The sequence below is a fragment of the Saccoglossus kowalevskii genome, chromosome 8, assembly GCF_978046115.1.
Source record: "Saccoglossus kowalevskii chromosome 8, keSacKowa6.1, whole genome shotgun sequence".
In the NCBI taxonomy this organism is placed as follows: Eukaryota; Metazoa; Hemichordata; class Enteropneusta; family Harrimaniidae; genus Saccoglossus; species Saccoglossus kowalevskii.
This window is the reverse complement of record NC_140648.1, coordinates 19,857,434-19,881,509: the sequence shown is the minus strand read 5'-3', so window position 1 is coordinate 19,881,509 and position 24,076 is coordinate 19,857,434. Positions and strand designations below refer to the sequence as shown.

The following is a 24,076-nucleotide window of genomic DNA, read 5'->3' as shown; positions in this document are numbered from 1 at the left end:
TTTTATTGCACATCGTTTGTGCAAGAATTGAAAAAAAAAAACTTCTTTTAACTACATATTCAATGCATATTAGCAAGTGAGAGTACTAGTGATTATTCCAGTGACAAATATGCCAACAAAAAAAAGTAAATTCTATACTTAAAAGTGAAAACACATGTACAAGTACGGAGGGGCCAACAATTAATATCTCGGACAGCACATGCACATAGAATGTAATTTTGTGAATGCAATATACGTTTACATAACATTAGGTTGATATCAAGTGTATCAACTCTTGAGTAATTTCTACTCTTTTTTTTTTGTAACTACTGAATGAAATTCAAATGCCCAGTTAACATTAATAATTATAAAAGCTTACGCAAGACCACAAATCATTGTGATCAAAAATGGCATTACTACATACTGGTTTGATATTTGGTACCCCATTCAGATCAACCGGCTCCCTGAAAATAGAACAGAAAAAAGCAATTTTAGGAAAGACGTTTATGGAAAAACTTGACTTTCATTTGATATTAACTTGATTTTAATGCTCTGTGCAATTTGCCGTGCAAGTGAAAAGTACAATACTTGATCTATAATGTATAACCTTGAAGAATCAAGCTTAAATATAAATTCAATGTAAAGAATTTTTATTATGATTTAGAGTAGCCTGATGTCCAAGTTAATTTTAGCATGTCAATTGCGGTAGCCTACAGTCAGATTTATACATTTTTGTATGCAGTATTTATTATCAAGCTTTTTTATTTTAATTATCTTAAAGAACTTACGCTTTAATATTTGCTCTTATCCCGCCAACAGGAATTCGCTTAACGATGACCGATGCATTCTTTGGTATAAGGTGCGATTCATCCTTGTATTCTGGAAATAAAGCCATGACAATTTTTAGTTTAAAAATCCATTCTTGAAACACATTGTTTTCTTTATTCCTTTGTGATCACAATCAACAAAATATACTGAACATCAAAAAGCATATTTGGACAAAGTGACAAAAAAACAACACTATTCAAATCTTATTTCCAATATCTGACAAGTTTGTATCCTTCAGTTTCTTATTATTGACAAAATATATGCCCTGGTCGCCACACATTAACAACAATAGAGAAGAAAAACAAATAGCACATATAGCTAGCTTACCTTCGCCAGACTGCGCATTTGTTATTTGCAAATCAAACTCTGCAGACTTCCCAATTTTCTTTTGAGTAAGTATGGCTCGCTTCAGATCAGACAGGGATATATGCAGCCCATCAAAAGTTAACGTATCATAGTCATTACTACTTTTAAATTTGTAGTGAATAGACGACATGTTCTTTTGTAATTGCTGTAGTCAGAAGAGTTGACCGAAGTTGTATATGATCTCCTTGCACTTGTACAGCTTGAACAAAGCCTCGACGCAGTTTCAATAAAAAGTCAACATATTTTTTTTTCTTTCTAAAATTGCTATTAGGAAATTATTTTCAGAAACCTTCAGTAGATACAGAAAACACTTTGTTTCTAATTATCACTGATGACTTGAGCTGAAACAAATTGAAGAAAATATACCAACAGCAGCGGCGGCTATGAATCAATATAGGATTTCCACAAAGTCGACCGACAAAGATGAGGCTGAGCTACCGACTTGCAATGGCGTATTTTGGTGGTATAGACACTATACTTCCTGTTTCAACTGGCAACAAAACGTAATGCAATACGCCTTGGTTTTCGTCATTTGTGTCAACAGATGAACACGTTCTGTAGCACGCTCGTTTGTTCCAAAATTGATGTCTGGTGAGGTGGCAGGAGATCTAATCCAACGTTCGTTTATAGTATCAATTTTGCAGTTCGTTCCTCACAACCATTGTTGCCTACGTGGGAGTATATCTATGTACTACAGTCTCGGCATTTCGACGAATTATCAGAAAATACGGTGTAAATACTTAGCAAAACTCACACCATTCTCGTGACGTTCCGAGGTTCGACAATATTCTTTTTAACAAAATGTCGATGACAAAAAATTGGGGATTTCTGAAATGAAAAACAGGGGTATTCAGAAGATTCTATTGTAAACGGGTGAAAATAATATCACAATCACTGTTCCTGTCCACGTTTCAATTTAAAACACATAAAATATTGATGAAAAGTATTTATATTTATACTTAATTAAATGTGTATGCAATTTTACGTATGTTTGTTTGTATTAAAAATGCGCTCATCACCATATGCGGCTACATCTCACCCCATAAACATAGACTAATCCTGATAGAAGAAGAACAGCAAGGTCACTGTGCTGAGCTTGCAAAAATAATAAAGTCTCGTTTCTTTATCTCGCGTTACTGTATTTCGTTACTTGCAATTTCCAATATGGCGTGCCTGCCTGAACAAGTAGTCACCTGTCTGTCAATGTAATTTTAGGGTATTTTTTTCTTGCTTGTGAGCCATCACTACGAAATGTGAAGGTATGTAAGTATACCATGTATATTATTATTTCTGTCAATTTTATTATGGCGTTGAACGAGTTGTCTGTTGTCAGTGGGAGGTGTTTTCCCTCGACGGGCCTCTTCCGGGTTGTCCATTATTACGTGCATTGTTTACGTCGTCCGTACATATTTTTTCGCCCGCCATATTGACGATTTTAAAGTTGCCTAAGGATTTGACGGATCTCATTTGTTTTAAAAAATAATCGCAATTAATGTAATACTCAATTTCGCATATGGTAAATGTAACGTTGAGAGTTGTGTTAATTTGTGTTGTTTACCGATATTGTGGTTCCACATGATCGTCATTGTGAATATTACGTAATTACAGTTACTCTTACAAACAGAAAGTAAACATTATTATTACTACCACAATGACATACGCAAATGAATAAATTAAATACATGACTACAATCAAACATACGAGAAACACTAGTGTAATCTAGTTGCTGCAATAATTACTTCCATACTGCAATTGGTTAACCCCAATCTCTCTCTTAAAGTTGCACAACTTAGTTGAAAGCTTTTTCAATTTTGAGTAACTTGGCCAAAACTAAAATCTGAAAGTTACTGTGTGTGGGTGTTATAATAATACGGATCGAAAGCTTATTTATTGTCTAAGTTGTTATTTATCTTCACTAAAATAAATCCTTCCCTGCTTTGATGTTCAAATTCTTGTTAGACTCAACCAAGAAGTACATAATGTAATGTTCGATGTCTCATGCATTGGTAATACAAGTTAAATAGTCATTCTATACATTTGAAAGAGAGCAACCTAATGACTACACATGTACAAACAAAACATCTTAATTTAAGAGTCTGGTGTGTATCTCTGAATAATCCCAATATATTCACATTGAATGTTGATTTTATAATATTGTCCATCTTTAACAAACAGAGAAATCCAGTGTGCGATTCAGTGACTTAATATGCCACCCTTGGATGCTAAAACATATTATCAGCCAAATTCACAAAAGTGCTGTTTGGCAAAAAACTTCAGGTTTTTGCGAATCCAGTAGTTGTTGCATTTATTTGACAAAGGCATCAAAAAAATTGGTAAAAAATATAACTTAAACCACAGTCCCTCTATCCCCCGTCTGATGATGTCAAATCACATACTGATCACGTGACAATGCTTTGCCCACACCCGCAATGCGCCTTTGCCAGGGAAGGAGACCAATTCACACCTAATACAATGACCGTTTCTAGACCGGGGATAGAGGAACTGTGCTTAAACTTTGTTCCACTTTGCTCCATTTCTGTGGATTATGGTACAGTTTGTAAATACTCTTATCTTATGTAATGTATGCATTTTAATGTATGCGAATTACACTGTATACCCTAGTATTTATTTGCTATGTTCACATGGCAGCATTCTATTGGAGCCGAACTACTTCTCCTCCCACGGATTAACAGGAGGTTATCTCCAATGCGTTCATACGGTCGGGAGCTGAACGAGAGCCGAGATCTGCCAGAGTTCGATTCAGTTTGTTCAGAGTCAAACGGAACAGTGCTCTTGAATAATTAGTGACTAAAAACGATTTCAGTGTCGTGCTTGTGTTTTTTCTTTACATGGCATGATGCTGTTGAGCTTGGAGAAAAAAGAGCCTGAGCATGGAGATAGAAAAGACAATGACGGGTATTATGATTTAGGTACTAGTATCTCGAATAAACAGGAAATACAGCAGCTAAAATGCGTTTAATACAGCCTTTTCACTCAAGTCATTGTCATGCAAAATTACTATTTTGTAACTATTCAACAACTGTAGTAATATCTAAACTCCTAGGAAGAATCACAGATTCTCTTTATCTATCATAGAGAAACTATGGAAGAATCTAAACCTACCAGGAACACGTCACCGTACCGCGATCGCTTCTACGATTTTTATCTCTAGTGTCTTTAAAAAGTTTCCGTTCAGTCGTGCTTTCAAGTTTTTATTGCATAATTTCGTACGCCATTTTCTGTTTCCCGTTGAGCTATCAATCTATCGCAATAATTCGTTACTATATATTAGGACGCGTACCTCTTATTCAAGCCGGAAATTGCATGAAATTATGAAAGATGTTGTCTCCGCCATAATTGAAATGAGAGGTTACTCAAAGAATACGATTGAGGGCGTGATTTCGGCTCCGATAGTTGGGCCCCGATGCGTTTACACGATCGGAGCCATGTCGGGACTCAACCCTATCGGAGTTCAACCCCAAGGGTTTAGTGGAGCCGAACTTGGCTCGAGCCGAACGCGTTTACACGGCCATTTTTGCTGGCTCGAGCCGCTGGGCTCAAATAAAATGCTGTCGTGTGAACGTAGCAATTGTAAGAGGTACAGGTACGTTTAGTGAAAACATTTTGGCGTGATCAGTGTAGTGAAAAAGTCATGGTTGATTCATATGGCCATTATAATATTTATTCTCAGAACACTGTCTAAGCTCAGTACAGAACTAAGGTCTCAAAGAAAAGGGAAAACAAATTTAACAAGAAAAAATAAATTGTGGTCATAGAAGACAACAATAACAAATTGACACAAGAAATAAAATTGAACATAATAACATATTGACATTGCTGAATAAATGTCCACTACAAAAACTTTGATACAAAAGAAACATTTACATTGGAAGGATATGTCAAATATGAGTGGTAGGCGCTGCTCTCTTACGCTGAAGATGTTTTTTATGAATTTAGTGACTTGGAATTTATAAACATTTGGTGGTCATTAGTCATTAGAATTTATCTTTGTCTGGCAAGTTTACAAAATCTGTAATATGTTAACAGCATGTTTAACATAGATATTATTAAATTGATCCTGAGAAATATATTGAGATGTACTATTGTTACTGCAGTCTGGTACTGAATCTTGGTTATTTGTTTAATTAATTTGACCTTCCCATAGGGTCAGGGCAGGGTATACTGGTACATTGCCCAGTGTAGGGATTCAACCTCTTTTTATTGTTCAGTCTGAGATAGGATTTTATTTTTAAAATTCTGATCATAGGTCGTGATCACTTTGCTTCAAATCTTTCAACAGTTAATGAACGATAGGTTTTATATGGTGTTTATGGTTGGTCATCGGCTTTGCTGGTATAGATAGGACATTCATGTATAATTTCGAAAATCAAAAACGACATATTTCCATTGGTTTCTAAATACAAATTAACCAACCCCCCTCTCCCATTTTGATATAATGTGAACTTTTAGAAAAATCAAAACACTTTTTTTTTCAGAGAAATGCCATGAAGGTACAATGTCTGTGGAACCACCAAAACAAAAGGTTTCTCACTGCCAAAACAATCTCCTATTATGTCCCTTTGCTTGACTGTGAATAGCTATCAGTCTTTTCAACAGTACACTTTTTTGGTTTTCGTGGATATGCAATTTTCTTAAATGCATATGTGTATCCTTCAAACAACCAAGTGCCCGCCTTGGGACATTAATCTCCTAATGTTCTGTATTAAAGAATACATATCACTTCAGAGTACAGGTTTGCTTTTGTATAGTATCATCATTATAGTATGTTTATTGATTGGCCATCAGTTCTCTTTTTGAAACTTCTTGATTGTGGTGTGGATTTGCATGGTAGGAAGATCTGATTCAACCTTTTCACCACCAGACTTTCTCATTCAAATTATTCCACATTTTTTCTTGTATTCTCTAGTATTTCTGGAAATGAAGCCTAATTTTGGAGCCAACAGACAAAATTTGAGTAAATTTTTCATTTTTTACTCAAAAAAAATTGGCTATTTTTGTCTCAAAGTATATCTATAAACAGGATGATCAGATGAAAGGTCACTGTGTGGTTGGAAAATTAATTTACTAAAAAAATGAAGCTGGCTTTGTTATTATTCAAAATGACACTTGAGATTCTCAATTTAGCATTTTTATTTGGTTTTAAATGCCAAGTAAATTTAATAATTACATTTTAAGACAGTTTCAGTCAAATTAAAATTATATGCTACTGAGCATGTTCATGAGCATGTTCCTGAACATGTGCAGAACATTATGGCAGAAAACTTCTTGTTGTATACATAAATCATAAATCAAAAAATATTATTCCCTCCTGAAACTGACTAAATTAAATGTCAATTTATGCATATCAATAATTATATAACTTTTTCATCCCATGTCACCAAGCAAAACTTCAAGATATGGAGAAATAATCTCATCATGGAAGAATGGTGCAAAAGAACTATTTTGCATGCTATATCTGACTTTTGTTTCTTGCAATATGTTCCAAATGAACCAGGTTTTTTTTTTTGGTATCCTAATTCCATAATAATGAAATCATAAAAAAGATAAGTAAAGATAATTTCAGATTTTAGCCCGAACCTTCTTTCAATTGCTGTCTAAAATGGTTTTAATTTACAAATTTAATTGCATTTGCTGCTGTTGGGCAAATGTCAATTTGGGAAGACATAGTGTGAATATGGATGGGTAAAATTTCATTATTCAGTTTGGATGTATGTATTTGTTTTGTAGACTAATTTGTTTTGCTGAAAATGGAAAGCAAGCATAAGGAGCTCCATGATAAGGCAACTGATCTATACCAAACGCAGCACTATAATGAAGCAGCAAAGTTCTACACCAAGGCCCTGGATGTACTTGTACCTACCGGTAGTAACAATGATGGTAGTGGCAATTTCAATAATGGCACCGAGACGGACGATAACAGAGATACTCAAATATCCTACTTAACAAGCAGAGTAACTTGCTATCTGAAACTGGTAAGTACATGTAGTTATCTGAACTGTCATGACATTTTATTCATGTATTTATGTATATACCATGTACCCACTGTATGTATGCTATTCTAATAGTGCAAATACTGCATTTTCTAAATTGGCTTCCGAACTTGAGAATTTAAAATTTTTCTTTTTTTCTGTGCATTGCATAAAATGTTTTGTTTCTGTAAAAGTCTCATAGTTGTATGATAAAAAAGCCTCCTTTCCCATAACATTCACATGTTGATTTTTTCAAACAGTCATTGACTACATTTTTGTAATGATAAATCTAATCTGCCCTCAAACACCACACTAGGTGCACCGGTAATGCAAAGCTCGATCAGGCTAAAATGTAATGTGTGCGTCATTTGACTAAAAAAGTGCACTATATATACATATACATGTTATGTTGTTTTTTGTGTTTGAGACGAGTTAAACATTTATTGCAGTACATGCAATGAACCTGAATTTTTGTATTAATTCTCGTCTTTGAAATGTATGTTTTTGTAGAACTGAATAGTTGTATTATTCAAGATAGATTTATCTACAATACCATGTATATGTATGTCATCTGAGTGTCTAATTAAAAGCAACTGAAAATCCCAACTAAAAAAACATGCTCTCAGCAGGGTTGAATATGAGTGACCTTAACTCAATATTACAGTATTATGGTCTGTAAAAAAAATTACATTTACAAAATGTTTGTGTGCAGTAAATAAACATTTCTCACTTGTATTTCACTGGGGGTTTACAGTCCCTGTTTTTCAATCAATTTTTAAAACAAATTTGACATTTAGCCTTATATACACTGTATATCCGAATGAGAAACTATATGAATGTTCTGCATGATTTATGTTTTATGTGCAGCACACATATATGAAATAAGTTATTTTATGATGTCCATTAATTTTACTGCCTTGTTGGAACAAGTGTTCCATGACAATGATGCAACACCTGTTTTCAAAAATTTAGACAATGAAAGAGTATTGTTATGCAAGTGAATTCACTGTTTAGGGCTTATTAATTATTTGCTGTTTTTTTTTTGTTTTTTTTTATTTTTTGCTGATAGCCACATTATTTGTGTAAATGCACTAAGTTAAAACCCAGTGAACATGCAAAATTAACAATGGAATGCATTCCTTCACAAACAAGTTAATATTAAACCTGGTAAAAATAAATATGTTGCATGTGCTGACATGTCAGCCATGAATATAACCATTATGTTACTTGTATTGTACTAATAAAAATATTAGTAAAATGGAATAGTATCACTTTAATACTATGTGAAAAATTTGATGTTTGTGTTACATGTAACCCCGTACTAAGAATATTATCATCCAAAGGCCATTGTACCTGTTTACATTTTGCATGCATGTGGTGTGACTGGTTGCCAAGAAGTCGTCGTTCGTACTTAAAGATAAAATAATACCATTGTTTGCTGCTGCTTTTATTAAATATGCATGCATGTCTCCTTATTACTAAAACAATTTATGTGTAATGTTGGAATAGCAGATCGTGAGCTAGTGAGCGACCTTTGTTACCTGCTATTTGCATGGTTGTAAAACAAATGCCATCAGTTACATGGACCAAGTTTTGGACTATCGGTAGCCAAATATATAAAAACCAACTGCAATCTATTAAAACACTGATTCAAGGATTTTACTATTAATAAGACGTCATTCATTTGAGATATTATACATCAGTAAAGTAAATTTGTTATACTGAGATTGAAACTTGATAACTCATGGGAACTATAAAATGCAGTTACGGTACTCAATCAATTGCGGTTTTGAGAGGAGGCTATAAAAGGACTGTCACAAATTTTTTGTCCAACCCTCTCTCTAATAGGACTCGTACACCTGAGAAGAACACACATGTATTGTTATTTTTGACAAGGATTATTTATAATAATTAAATGAAATATTGGTAATTTCCCACATTGTCACTAAATTTGATGTGTTTTTCATTAAATCTATTGTCATATTACAATCCTATTTAGATACACTGTAGGTAGAGGCAAATGGCTCTATTTGCTTTTAATTCTGGTCACCGGTGAAATTGCCTCTAACTACACGTTTGTACAAATAATAATCTAAATCACAACGAACTACTCTGATGGCAACTGTCAACCAATAGAGCACACCTTACACAAAAGTGGCATGTCATGAGTTATGATTGTAAACTGATCCTGCGAGATCTGAACGTAACGTGCAGAGGGAATTAGTTAGATGTAGTTATGTGTTTCCAAAACCATCCATCCATCCATCAGATTTTGATCAAATTGCTGGCAATGTTTAATTTCAACTGAATGTACTGTAGAAGGAGAAATATTCACAGAGTTTTAATTTAGCGCATTCAAAAATTTAAGGAAAATAAACCACAGCAGATAATTAAGCACTATGCAGTATCTGTACCGTGTTTATTACGTAGTTTAATCGTCGACATGTACTAGTGATACATGTAGTTTGATAAAAACCTTAATGTGTTACTGACTTATAGTGCATATGTCCACAAATTTAATTTGTTGATTTTAAAGATGAATGAAAAATTATTAATATTTTGCTGACTGGAATGTTTCTTCAGATAAATGATAAAAAGCAAATGAAAATCAGAGGCATCCAAACTTCTCTTGATTGAAACAGTGACTTTGTGATTTTCCTATCTTCTTTAATGGCTATTTTTAGTCCCTGTTCAGACGAAGTCCGGAAACGGGGACTTTTAATTCGGTCTCCGTCTGTCCAGGTGTCTGTGCATCCGTCCGGAGTCATATTTCAGAATCCTTTGGACCGATTCTGTTCATTCTTTGCATGTGCCTTGTACTTTATGTGGGACATGTGCACATGCAGTGGTTTGGCGATTCGATTCAAAATGGCCGATTGGCAGCCATCTTGTTTTTTTTTTAAATGTCGTATTTTGGACATGCTTTGTCAATTTTCATTCAAACTTGGTACATATATTATACATGTTAGGATAAATGTCCATGACAATTTCTATCACAATTGGATAAAAGATGGCCGGCTGGGAGCCATCTTGTTTTTTTTAAATGTGGTATCTTGGACATGCTTTGTCAGTTTTCACTCAAATTTGGCACATACTTTATACATGTTAGGATACATGTCCATGACAATTTGTTTCAAAATCCGATCAAGGATGGCCATCTGACTTTTTGGCCTTACTACTATATTTCCAAGATTTATGTATTTTCATTCATATTTGGCACATACATCATACATGTCACTTTGTTTCATAATCTCTATATCTATATTTTATAATATCTTATATCTCTGTCACCCTGTATCATTTTCATTGATATTTAACATGTCATAAATGGATACATGTACATGTCAATTCAAGTTGCAATTTGATAAAATATGGCCGACTGGCGGCCATCTTGTTTGTTTGAATTGTGATAACTTGGACATGCTTTCACTTGTGATCTATGTTTTTCTTTGCTATGTCTTAAATCGAAAGGGTCGTCATGCAACACGTGTTTGAATTTGATGTGAATTTACAATCTGTTGTATATGCCACTTTGGACTCAAGTTTCAAGGACACACTCGCGACAACCTCTCCACTTTAATATAACTAGCACAAAGAGAACTTTCAAATGTCTTGTTGATTGAAAATTTGGCAAGATGTATACAATTGCAGTCGATGCAAAGCTTCTCACAAGATTTTGCGTGATTGGCTACCCAACACAAACACCTATAAATTTTGCCAATCAGAAAGTAGCTTGGCCGTTAAATTGAAGTTAATAATTCAAAAACTAGTTCAGATACCTCTAGTGTTGGTTTATTTTGCTGAACATCTCATGTTACTTTATGTAATCTATGCTTCTATTTTCTTTCAGAAACAACATGAAAAGGTGATTGATGATTGCGACAAGATATTGATATTAACAGATAACAAGAACTGTAAAGCATTAATGCGCAAAACCTTAGCTCTTAGTAAATTAGGCAAATTTAACGATGCTCACAATGTGGCTAAGCTATGGCGCAAATTAGAACCTGAGGTGAGTCCCCTCATCGTTACTCCATTCACACCTTTGACTCAACATATAAAAAGTGCTTCATCCTGTATTAGTATTGGGCTATTAATTAATTGTTGATGAGCATTTAACCTCCTTATCACAATTTTTGAACATTGAAAGTAAAACTATAGGACAATATTTTGGCTGGGCATGTTATGCATATAGAAATATAAATTTTCGCCTTCAAATATTTAATGTAAGAAATAGGATCTTATCAAACACCCTATTTAGACAAAAACAGAACAACTACAGCCAGTTTTCTTTTGTTACATCAGTAAGTGCTACATGCTCTGCCCTTATATCACATTCAGCAATTGATTCATACGTTTGTTTGGGGTATAATATTTTGACACTAGTTTGTAAAAAAGGTGTATTTTACATTCAACAAAACCAATTACCCTCACTACCCAAGTTTTGGTCTAGTTTTGAAATGTAGTACATGTAGTACACACTGTTTCAATAATTGGCATCACACAGTATTATAATTACATTGGATATCATTGCAGTGAAGAGGTGATAACTTTGTGTGCAATTCCTTATTGTTAATCTTTAAAATACATATCATTTTATATATATTCTATTTTAATATATCTCATGTGCGTATGACTGATTACAAATATCATTGTTGTGTCTTGCATTACGCAGTCAAATGCATCAATATTGTTCATCTTTTTTCTTTAGAATTCACAAGCCTTAAAAGAACTGAATCGACTCAAAAAGATACTAGATGCTTTACAAGAGGAGGTAAGGATTTTAATATTATATTAATATTATATTATTATAATATTATCATTTTCCCCCCAGATTGAATTCTAAATGGCCGACTGGCAGCCATTTTGTTTTCCTAACATGCCTTGCCCGATCGTCTTCAAACTTTACACATACACCACACATCTTCTCATAAATAAGGACATGGGACTTGCATTTTTTTATGATCCAGTTCAAGATAGCTGAATGGCTACCATTTTTGTGTTAAAAATTCATTAAAATCAAGCATTTCTGCCATTCCAGAAACCGGTCATGCATGGACATATTTCATTCATTTTTTTCCAGATCAGATTCAAAATGGCAGACTGGCAGCCATTTTGTTTTAACAAATGCTGTTTTAGGCCATATCTATGACATGCCTGGACTAATCTCATTCAACGCAAACACGCAAAAATGCGCAAATAAACTGGCTCCAATTTGTATCATATTTGTCATAGATGTATGAATGTCAGTCTTGTATCAGCCACCACACTAACCTTGCCCAACGTCAGTTCCTTGCTTTTTTCTGCAATTGTGTGAAATTGTCAATCCTTTTTTTGTGATTTGAACAAATATTGCCAATAGCCAGCTATTTTCTGTTTTTATGGGTTCCATGACAGAATCACCGCTTCGCAGACGCAAGTTATTTGAAATTGCCTGCAGCCTTTTTAAACACACCCAGTCACACATCATTCAACAGCACATAGCAATACTTTTCACAGAGTCTGTGAATAACAATGTAACAGCAGTCTAAGCAATCAAAGATTCCACAAAGTAAAGTGCAGGGAAATTTTCCCCAAATTCCAAACATCTCAGTCACATTGGACATTGAGACAATAGATTTTCCGTTCACTGCGAGAATCGCGCGTTATGCGTGAAATTGTCGTAGTGGCGTCAAACATCGCGTGACATTCGACAAACCCAAAAATATTTTGGGGGGCATTTGCATGCTTAATAATGTGCTGTACACATTTGATGATAGACAATTTCGATTAAGTGAGGGTATTTGAAAGCAATATTCCTCTGTCGAAGATCGGCCGGTCGATGTGAGTTATGAAATTCAAGTTCAAAATCAAATCATTCGATCATTTTGTGGCAGACGTTTGACGCGCGTCTTTCATGCGTCTCGCGAGATCTAGCAGTTGAACGGAAAATCACCTATTTCCTTCAATGTTTCCATGATGTTACATGTACCCCTGGTATGATGCAGTGTTTTCCACATACCCATGCTTTCAGGACAACGGAAACTTTTTTTTTCATACCAGTGAATTTGTTCTCTTTTATTATTTTATTAAATAACTAAGTACGCATGTTCTTGTTTAATTTCAGGGGGCAGACGAGGATGACGCACACAGTAGTTTAGAGGAGGTAGAAGCCACAGTAGATGGATCAAACCACACAACGTTTTCAAAAGGTAACTTAGCGGCAAGTCAACAAACACCAACTGGCAATGATGTTAATGTAAATAAGAAAAGAAATAGTAAACCTGCCAAATGTATAGGTAAGAGATGCACATCGCCAAAAGGGTGGACATTTTCATGTCTGTATCTATGACTGCATGTATTATAATTATATGAGGTTGTTTGTGAATAATCAAGCTACATTGTATTACATAAGAGCTGTTGACTTTGTCAAGTGGAGCTAATCATAAGAGTGATTGTCTGTCTTAGTCCGACATCTGCGTCAACTTTTTAGCTCTGCTGTTGACTTTGTCAAGTGGAGCTTATCATATTAGTGGTTGTCCGTCGGCGTCTGTGTCAACTTTTGATTTTTCGGCTTCTTCTTGAAAACTACAATTGTTATTGCTTTGATACTTGGTGTATGTATGTTCCTTGGGCAGACTTCTTAGATTTTGAGGAATATGTTTGTCGTTTTTGGTAAAAGTGATATTTTCGACTTCTTTTTGAAAACTGCAGTCCAATTGCTTTGATATTACATATATGGGTACTACATGTGGACTTCTCCCAGATTTGTTCATTTTGTGATGATACATGTATCTTCAATTCTCTAATTTTGATGAATATTTTTAGTAAAAAGTGATACTTTCGACTTCTTGTTGAAAAACATAAGTCTGGTTGCTTTGATATACATGTATTACATATATGGGTACTACATGTGGACTTCTCTCAGATTTGTTCATTTTGTGATGATACATGTATCTTCAATTCTTTAATTTTGATGAATATTTTTTGTAAAAAGTGATATTTTCAACTTCTTGTTGAAAACCGCAAGTCTGGTTAATTTTTTATTATACAATGTACATATATGCACTACATGTAGACTTCTCTCAGATTTGTTCATTTCATGCTGATATCTTCTATTCTTTAATTGAAACGTGTATTGCTGACAGGGGAGCAATCTCATTTGTACTAGTTTATTTATACATAATGCATCAACTTTTGGATATTTTTAATCCAGCATAAAATATTTTGCAATACTGTGCCTTTATGAAGCAATTTTCTAAAAAATAAACAGTTTCAGAATTTTCCACTGATTTTGGACAACCATATGTGCACCCATCTTTATAAGTATTATGATTTTTTTTTTACTGTATGTACCTGAGTTTTGACAAAACATTTTACCTTGGTAAATGACTCAACAATTTTCTCAAGTGTTTGACACATTTTTTGTGCGAAAAATAATTATGGCAACTATACTTTCTTTGGATTTAATGGTAGTCAACTATCTCAAGCTGATTTTAAAATCCATACTTTCCACATTTCAGTTAATTTGGCACTAAATAAACATAGCTTTCTATTCTTTGATCTAAACTTTTAAAAAAAAAAAAATCTGAAAAATTAGTGTCAATTACTGTAATAACTTTTTCAGATTGCTGAATTTCTGTAATATTTTCTCAGAGTTTAGATTTGGTACTGGTATATCTTAGTTTTAATATGACAAAGTACTTGTGCATAGTGTTCTTTGATTTGTGTGTCATGCAATGTACAAAAAGACATGATTTTGATGAGAACATTGTAATTTAGGTATCATAGGAGTGGCTTCTAATTTAGAACATTTACAGTACAGTATGTGATTTGTTTGCGTGTTTGATAAAGGGCTGTGGTTGTCACCCATCACGTGTTTGAATTTCATGTAAACAAACAATGTATTTTACATGCATTATCATGTATGTCGCTATGAGTCCCATATCAACAGGACATGACACAACAACCGTCGTCCTTTGATTATATTTTATTTATAACTGTATACTTTTAATTTTCACTGATTCATAGCATTTGTAAAGACAAAATTTTATGAAAGCCACTGAAAAATTTGTGTAATAGGACACCAGAGAAATTTGAACTGCTCCAAATTTTTGCAAATTTTTTTTTTACTTGCAAAATTCGCAAATTGTTTTCTTAAGAAATTAAGGCTGTTTACATTCTATATGTGGTAGTATGCAAAGCATGAACAGGTAGTCAGTAGACAGTTCCCAAGAATGCATTGCAACTCGTATCTGATGTCACTGATTAGGCTGTGAGACTCACAGTTAAATATTCATTTGTTTTTATTGCAGAATTTTATTACTGTTCTTATTGTGATGTGAAATGTCAAACTGCTGTAGATCTTCACCTTCATTGTACTAGTGAAAGTCATCAGGCTGTTATAATGTCAGACGATGGCAGGGATTGGAAACATAGGCCGCCGCCTAGAGGCGTAACTAGTGAAGAGTATTCTTTATGTGATAGGTAGGCCTTGATATTCTTTTGTAAACATATTCTGTACCGCATGGCTAATTAAACTGTTTCGCAACTTAATTTTTGAAAAACTTTACTGACATGTCATTTGAAAATACTGTATAGGGTTGGCCTATTCAAAGAGATCATTGTTACCCAAGGCAAAGCATTCACAAGTAATTTTTTTTTCCATCTTTCTAATAGTTCATTTGTATCTATATATTCCATAGTCTCTTCCAAAATTACTGTCACTTTTATGATTTTATGAGTTGGAATAAACAAGCTATTGGTGACCAACTGATTTTTCAGCAGCTGCGATGTTTACAAAAGACTTACAGACTTGTGCAAAAACAGCACACTGGGGCCATTAAGACCTAAATAAAACACAATAAATCAACATAATTCTTAGATGAAGAATTTAGTTCACATGAATGTTTGATATACAAGGAAGTCATGAAATTAACTTAATGCAATAAGAAGCACTAAAAAACATCATTATATGGCATCAACAATTAAATACCATGCAAAATTTAAATTTCAGCACTACGGTCAATTACAGTTTGGCCTCTGTGGCCGACTGACCGATATAGTGATGCTTGGTGATTATCTCCCATTACTGTAATACCATTTATTTTCACTGACATTTAATTTCGCTATTCTGATGTTTTGAGTATATTCACTGGGTTTTTCGTTTATAAATTTGCAAGTGAAACAATGAGTTCTTTGCTAATTTTACATGTTCACGTAGATTTAATGTAGCGAATTATACTTATCAGTGAAAATAGCTAAATTAAAACCAAATGAATAATGAATACATTTACAGTATTTGTGTTAGAACGCAACTCAGCCCAAGTAATGTATTATACCTTGGTGAGCAGAAAATGTCACAGATGTTCAATCTGGTCACAAATTAGAGGTGATCTATTGAGAAAATGTGGAGAAACCTCAAGTGAAAGCAGCTATATTTAAATGAATGGTAGTGTGTGCTTAATCACAGAAGCTAATATGATGCTGTTCACAGCTGGAGAAGAAGTCAAAATATATTGACATTCCATCAAATAATTGACAATGGGGAAAATAAAAGCTTGTTCCCATGGAAACATTAGCTTTGCGATTTTCATGTAGTGTTAAACTTGACTTAGAGGGGTCTTTTGGATTGGAAAATCGATAAAATATATACAATTGAGGTTCATTGTTTAAAAATTATTTCAGATATCCAAACAACCAATCACAATGAATAATTTCAGCAAAGTTTCAGAATTTTGTTTATGAAAGTGTGTTTGTTGCAAGTGTCCTTTAATTATGCGCAACTAGCAGCTAGTTTTCTGATGCTGAGCTTTTAAATGTTTCCTCTGATGAAACAGTAACCTGGTTACTTACAAAAACATGTTTGTGCAGCTTTTCCAGATAAAACTATCTAAAAGTAATATGACAAGTGTACTAATACAGGTATCGGAACTCAGTGAAACCTCCCTAAATGACAGATGCAAAGTTCATGTCCATTATTCCTGTTCTCTCACCATTTTGGGAATTATAGGCGTCTGCCGCAAAAATTGAACAATTTGAATTTTTTGAAAGCTCATTGTCGAAATAACACCAAAATCTTCGAGAGAGAATTTAATTATTTTTTTGTGATATCCTTATTCACCAAAATTGACCATCCACAAATGTATATAGCATATTAAGCTTGAAATATTTTTGTGTTTGCCAAATTCCATGTGATGTTATAACATCACTATGATACTACTGGTATGACCTTTGCTTGTCCTGTTTTTCTGTACGATTTCACGCATAACACTAGATCTCTCAGTAAATGGATATAGTCTCTTGGTTTAAAAATACTAATCGTACAGTCATGTTTATTTTGTCTCTCTTTTGCCGTTGTCAGATTTCCTAAATGTAGATTTGGTGAACAGTGTACTTCAGCACATTCAGAAGATGAATTATCAGAATGGATTGAAAGGTACAAGTACCGGAAAATGAAGATGCAACGAGCAAAAGACAGGCAGCTTCATGGTAATAGCTATGCAGAACAGATCCTAGAGAAGTGGATGACTTCTACTACACCTCTCAATGTGGTTAGTGGCAAATGTATTATTATGGTGGCGTCTCTGACAAACATTTGTTGTGTATCCTCTCATGAAATCATATAGAATGGACTATTTTCAAATTGTTCAACACGTATATACATACAAAACACTTGGGGTGGTGGGTTTTCAGAATGAAAAAGGCTATTTTGGAAAAACCAAGTATCCAGGAAATTATTTTCTAGGTCTGTTGAAATATTTTTTGCGTAACTTGAATGCCTTTATGTCACATAGAATAACCACTTCTGAAGGGTAAATATTGTATTTATCCGGGTATAAGCCCAGGGTTCTTAACATGCATTGAAAATTGACAACATGCAGATTGAACTGCGACAGGGAATAGAACGACAAATGAAAACATGCAACAGAAATAAATGAACAATATGCATTATTAGAAGTAAAACAAAATTATAATGTGATAAATAAACCAGAAATAATAAAAATTGACAATGAGGAATCATTTGAATTAGGATTTTCCCGCCGACAAACACGCCCAAAATGAATTAAAATGTCAGGGGTTAAACTACGTAAAATGATTTCTGGTCTTGACAAATTGCGAATCAACTGTCATACAAGATCAACAATAATTTACAAATTTACACTGTAATAATTATAAAAATTCATAGCTGTTTGAAAAAACTTCTCAGATCTTTATTTGTATGTTCATTGCCATCTTCGTCAAACTCAAAACCCTCAATGTCCAAGTCGGCGTTACTGTAGCCATCAAACAAAATCTCTACAACTTCTTCCTGAAGTTCGTCGATATCATCCCACACAATTTGGACTTAGCACTTTTAATCTATGGATTTCGCAGTCTGTCAGCTTGGCACTTTTCATTCATGTCTAATCACAATAAAGAGACAAGAAAAATGGGGTCGCTCTGCTGCGATGGCACATGATGCTTTTGTTTACAGTCTGGCAATCATCTTTGACCTTTATGCATCTGCTTTACTGATTGGATAAGAATGACAAAACTACTACTATTTCACCATAAAGGTCAAATCGTGACATTGCTTTTATATTAGACTCGACGCTTATCGGTTGTCTCACTATATGGATATCGTGGGGTGGACTTGAAATAGACAGAAGAATAGTTTTCATGACAGAAATGCAATATCGGTGATGAAAGATGGTAAAAAAGGCAGTCTTCGGCGTGATATTGCAAAATTGCTGGCCCCAGTTATTACCAAATATTTTATAGAGCCAAAATAACGTGATTTCAACCACTCTCCCAGGTACGGATTGCTACAATATTGCAACATTGGTTTCAAAGCCGAACGAGTGCGACACTTGCTTCTCGGCTCTGCTTATACGATTGACTTGAATTGTTTCTAAGGTAGCACAAACCAAACGGCCGGTCCTTTTTAGGGCCACGACATATTAGAGAACTACCGTTTCTGCTTTAATATATATTAGTCCCCGTTCGGACAAAGTCCGAAAACAGGGACTTATAATTCGATCTCCGTTCGTCCGGAGTCAGATCTCAGAATCCCTTGGACCGATTCCTTTCATTCTTTGCATGTGCCTAGTACTTTATGTGGGACATATGCACATGCAGTGGTTTAGCGATTCGATTCAAAATGGCCGACTGGCAGCCATCTTGTTTTTTGAAAATGTTGTATTTTGGACATGCTTTGTCAGTTTTCATTCAAACTTGGTACATAGATTATACATGTTATGATACATGTCCATGATGATTTATTTCACAATTGGATCAAAGATGGCCGACTGGCAGCCATCTTGTTTTTTGAAAATGTCGTATTTTGGACATGCTTTGTCAGTTTTCATTCAAATTTAGTACATAGATCATACATGTTAGGATACATGTCCCTGATCGTCCGTGAGTTCCTGAGTCTGTCCGTCCGACCGTCCGTGTGTCCGTCTGTCCGTGCTTCAGTCTATCCAATGTCATATTTCAGAATCCTGTGCACCAATTCCGTTCATTCTTTGCATGTGCCAAGTACCTTATGTGAGACATATGCACATGCAGTGGTTTAGCGATTCGATTCAAAATGGCCGACTGGCAGCCATCTAGTTTTTTGAAAATGTTGTATTTTGGACATGCTTTGTCAGTTGTCATTCAAACTTGGTACATAGATTATGCATGTTAGGATACATGTCCATGACGATTTATTTTGCAATTGGATCAAAGATGGTCGACTGGCAGGCATCTTGTTTTTGTTTTTTTATGCGGTATCTTGGACGTGCTCTGTCAGTTTTCATTCAAATTTGACACATACATGTACTTTATACAGGTTAGGATGCATGTCCATGACAATTTGTTTCAAAATCTGGTCAAGGATGGCCGATTGACAGCCATCTGACTTTTTGGTCTTACTACTATATTTCCACAATTTATGTACCATTTTCATTCGTATTTGGCACATACATCATACATATCAGTGTGTTTCATAATCAGATCAAAGATGGCTGAATAACGGCTGTTTTTATTTTGGCCATATTACTATGACACGAAACACGCGTTTTGATGTAAATAAACAATCTGTTGTATACGCCACTTGGAACTCAAGTTTCAAGGACACGCTCACGACAACCCCTCCGCTTTAATATGACGAGCACAAAGAGAACTTAATGGGGACTGTGTCATTTTCAATGACTTGTTTTTGTTATTGTTGGTGAAAAGTGACATTTTTGACTTCTTGTTGAAACCAGCAAGTCCCATTGCCCTGTTACTATACATATTGTTCATTTTCTAATGATATCTTCTGTTCTTTAATTGAAATGTGCATTGCTAACAGCGGAGCTATCTCAGCCGACCGGCTGCTTGTTATTATAAGCATCTCGACAGACTTCAAGAAAGTCAACCACAGTCAACAAATAGAAAATAGTTTTTTGTTATTTTTTGTGTAGAAAAAAACCCTGGGCGCGTGCCCGGATATGACCTCAACTTCTTTATTGTGTCAAAAGTGATGGATGGGCATTTGCCCAGGCATGGGCTCTTACCTGGATAAATACGATACATGTATATCAGATCATATAGTCCAAGAACACAAACCTACCCACTCTGGTGTGAGAGACCAAACCCTTTCATACCAACCAATATCCACCCTGGTGTGTGAGACGAAACTGTTCCATACCCATCAATACCCAACCTGGTGTGCAAGACCAAACTCTTCCATACCCACCAATGCCCACCCTGGTGTGAGAGAAGAAAATCTTCCACATCCACAAATGTCTATCAATACCCACCCTGGTGTGTGAGACCAAACTCTTCCATACCCATCATTACCCAACCTAGTGTGCGATACCAAACTCTTCCATACCCACCTTGGTGTGCAAGACCTTTCATACCCACCAATGCCCACCCTGGTGTGCAAGACCAAACTCTTCCATGTCCACCCTGGTGTGCAAGACCAAACTCTTTCATACCCACCAACGCCCACCCTGGTGTGAGAGACCAAACTCTTCCATACCCACCAATACCCACCCTGGTGTGAGAGACCAAACTCTTCTATATCCACCAATACCCACCCTGGTGTGCAAGACCAAACTCTTCCATACCCACCAATGCCCACCCTGGTGTGAGAGACCAAACTCTTCCATACCCACCAATACCCACCCTGGTGTGCAATACCAAACTCTTCCATACCCACCAACATCCACCCTGGTGTGCAAGACCAAACTCTTTCATACCCACCAACATCCACCCTGGTGTGCAAGACCAAACTCTTCCATACCCACCAATGCCCACCCTGGTGTGAGAGACCAAACTCTTCCATACCCACCAATATCCACCCTGATGTGCAAGACCAAACTCTTCCATACCCACCAATACCCACCCTGGTGTGCAATACCAAACTCTTCCATACCCACCAATACCCACCCTGGTGTGCAATACCAAACTTTTCCATACTTTCCCATGCCCACCCTGGTGTGACAGACCAAACTTTTCCACACCAACCAATGCCCACCCTGGTGTGAGAGACCAAACTCTTCCACACCCACCAATGCCCACCCTGGTTTGAGAGTCCAAACTCTTCCATACCCACCAATGCCCACCCTGGTATGTGAGACCAAACTCTTCCATACTCACCAATACCACCCTAGTGTGAGAGACCAAACTATTCCATACCCACCAATGCTCACCCTGGTGTGAGAAACCAAACTCTTCCATACCCACCAATGCCCACACTGGTATGTGAGACCAAACTCTTCCATACCCACCCTGGTGTGAGAGACCAAACTCTTCCATACCCATCAATACCCACCCTGGTGTGTGAGACCAAACTCTTCCATACCCACCAATGCCCACCCTGGTATGTGAGACCAAACTCTTCCATACTCACCAATACCACCCTAGTGTGAGAGACCAAACTATTCCATACCCACCAATGCTCACCCTGGTGTGAGAAACCAAACTCTTCCATACCCACCAATGCCCACACTGGTATGTGAGACCAAACTCTTCCATACCCACCCTGGTGTGAGAGACCAAACTCTTCCATACCCATCAATACCCACCCTGGTGTGTGAGACCAAACTCTTCCATACCCACCAATGCCCACCCTGGTGTGAGTGACCAAACTCTTATATACCCACCAACATCCACCCTGGTGTGCAAGACCAAATTCTTCCATACCTTCCCATGCCCACCCTGGTGTGACAGACCAAACTTTTCCACACCAACCAATGCCCACCCTGGTGTGAGAGACCAAACTCTTCCACACCCACCAATGCCCACCCTGGTGTGAGAGACCAAACTCTTCTACACCCACCAATGCCCACCCCGGTATGTGAGACCAAACTTTTCCATACCCACCAATACCCACCCTAGTGTGAGAGACCAAACTCTTCCATACCCACCAATGCCCACCCCGGTATGTGTGACCAAACTTTTCCATACCCACCAATACCCACCCTAGTGTGAGAGACCAAGCTATTCCATACCCACCAATGCTCACCCTGGTGTGAGAAACCAAACTCTTCCATATCCACCAATGCCCACCCTGGTGTGAGAGACCAAACTCTTCCACACCCACCAATGCCCACCCTGGTGTGAGAGACCAAACTCTTCTACACCCACCAATGCCCACCCCGGTATGTGAGACCAAACTTTTCCATACCCACCAATACCCACCCTAGTGTGAGAGACCAAACTCTTCCATACCCACCAATGCCCACCCCGGTATGTGAGACCAAACTTTTCCATACCCACCAATACCCACCCTGGTGTGACAGACCAAACTTTTCCATACCCACCAATACCCACCCTAGTGTGAGAGACCAAACTCTTCCATACCCACCAATGCCCACCCCGGTATGTGTGACCAAACTTTTCCATACCCACCAATACCCACCCTAGTGTGAGAGACCAAGCTATTCCATACCCACCAATGCTCACCCTGGTGTGAGAAACCAAACTCTTCCATATCCACCAATGCCCACCCTGGTGTGAGAGACCAAACTCTTCCACACCCACCAATGCCCACCCTGGTGTGAGAGACCAAACTCTTCTACACCCACCAATGCCCACCCCGGTATGTGAGACCAAACTTTTCCATACCCACCAATACCCACCCTAGTGTGAGAGACCAAACTCTTCCATACCCACCAATGCCCACCCCGGTATGTGAGACCAAACTTTTCCATACCCACCAATACCCACCCTGGTGTGACAGACCAAACTTTTCCATACCCACCAATACCCACCCTAGTGTGAGAGACCAAACTCTTCCATACTCACCAATGCCCACCCCGGTATGTGAGACCAAACTTTTCCATACCCACCAATACCCACCCTAGTGTGAGAGACCAAGCTATTCCATACCCACCAATGCTCACCCTGGTGTGAGAAACCAAACTCTTCCATACCCACCAATGCCTACACTGGTATGTGAGACCAAACTCTTCCATACCCACCAACATCCACCCTGGTGTGCGAGACCAAACTCTTCCATACCCACCAATGCCCACCCTGGTGTGCAAGACCAAATTCTTCCATACCTTCCCATGCCCACCCTGGTGTGACAGACCAAACTCTTCCATACCAACCAATGCCCACCCTGGTGTGAGTGACCAAACTCTTCAATACCAACCAAAATCCACCCTGGTTTGAGAGTCCAAACTCTTCCATACCCACCGATGCCCACCCTAGTGTGAGAGACCAAACTCTTTCATACCCACCAATGCTCACCCTGGTGTGAGAGACCAAACTTTTCCACACCAACCAATGCCCACCCTGGTGTGAGTGACCAAACTCTTCAATACCCACCAACATCCACCCTGGTTTGAGAGTCCAAACTCTTCCATACCCACCGATGCCCACCCTAGTGTGAGAGACCAAACTCTTCCATACCCACAGTTCTATCATTCTTCCCAGGTTGTTGGTCTTTACCTACATTGCATACTTTT

General features: G+C 36.8%; 2 protein-coding genes across 2 annotated transcripts in view; one reads left to right on the top strand and one right to left on the bottom strand.

Moving 5' to 3' along the window:
* The window catches only part of LOC100371801 (uncharacterized), a 28,338-nt gene extending 26,337 nt beyond the window's left edge, over positions 1 to 2,001 (bottom strand). Inside the window, exons 1-3 of the mRNA XM_006824363.3 lie at positions 1,135 to 2,001; positions 768 to 858; positions 404 to 443 (exon numbers count right to left, since the gene is read on the bottom strand). Of these exons, the coding sequence (XP_006824426.1) occupies positions 404 to 443; positions 768 to 858; positions 1,135 to 1,303 (300 nt within the window). The 5' untranslated portion in view covers positions 1,304 to 2,001. The remainder of the gene's footprint in view (positions 1 to 403; positions 444 to 767; positions 859 to 1,134) is intronic.
* A 326-nt stretch (positions 2,002 to 2,327) lies between these two features.
* LOC100368776 (ATP-dependent RNA helicase with zinc finger domain-like) overlaps positions 2,328 to 24,076 on the top strand; it is a 45,609-nt gene continuing 23,860 nt past the window's right edge. Inside the window, exons 1-7 of the mRNA XM_085502319.1 lie at positions 2,328 to 2,432; positions 6,922 to 7,166; positions 11,014 to 11,175; positions 11,875 to 11,937; positions 13,270 to 13,441; positions 15,458 to 15,629; positions 17,506 to 17,695. Coding sequence (XP_085358445.1) covers positions 6,942 to 7,166; positions 11,014 to 11,175; positions 11,875 to 11,937; positions 13,270 to 13,441; positions 15,458 to 15,629; positions 17,506 to 17,695 — 984 coding nt within the window. The 5' untranslated portion in view covers positions 2,328 to 2,432; positions 6,922 to 6,941. The remainder of the gene's footprint in view (positions 2,433 to 6,921; positions 7,167 to 11,013; positions 11,176 to 11,874; positions 11,938 to 13,269; positions 13,442 to 15,457; positions 15,630 to 17,505; positions 17,696 to 24,076) is intronic.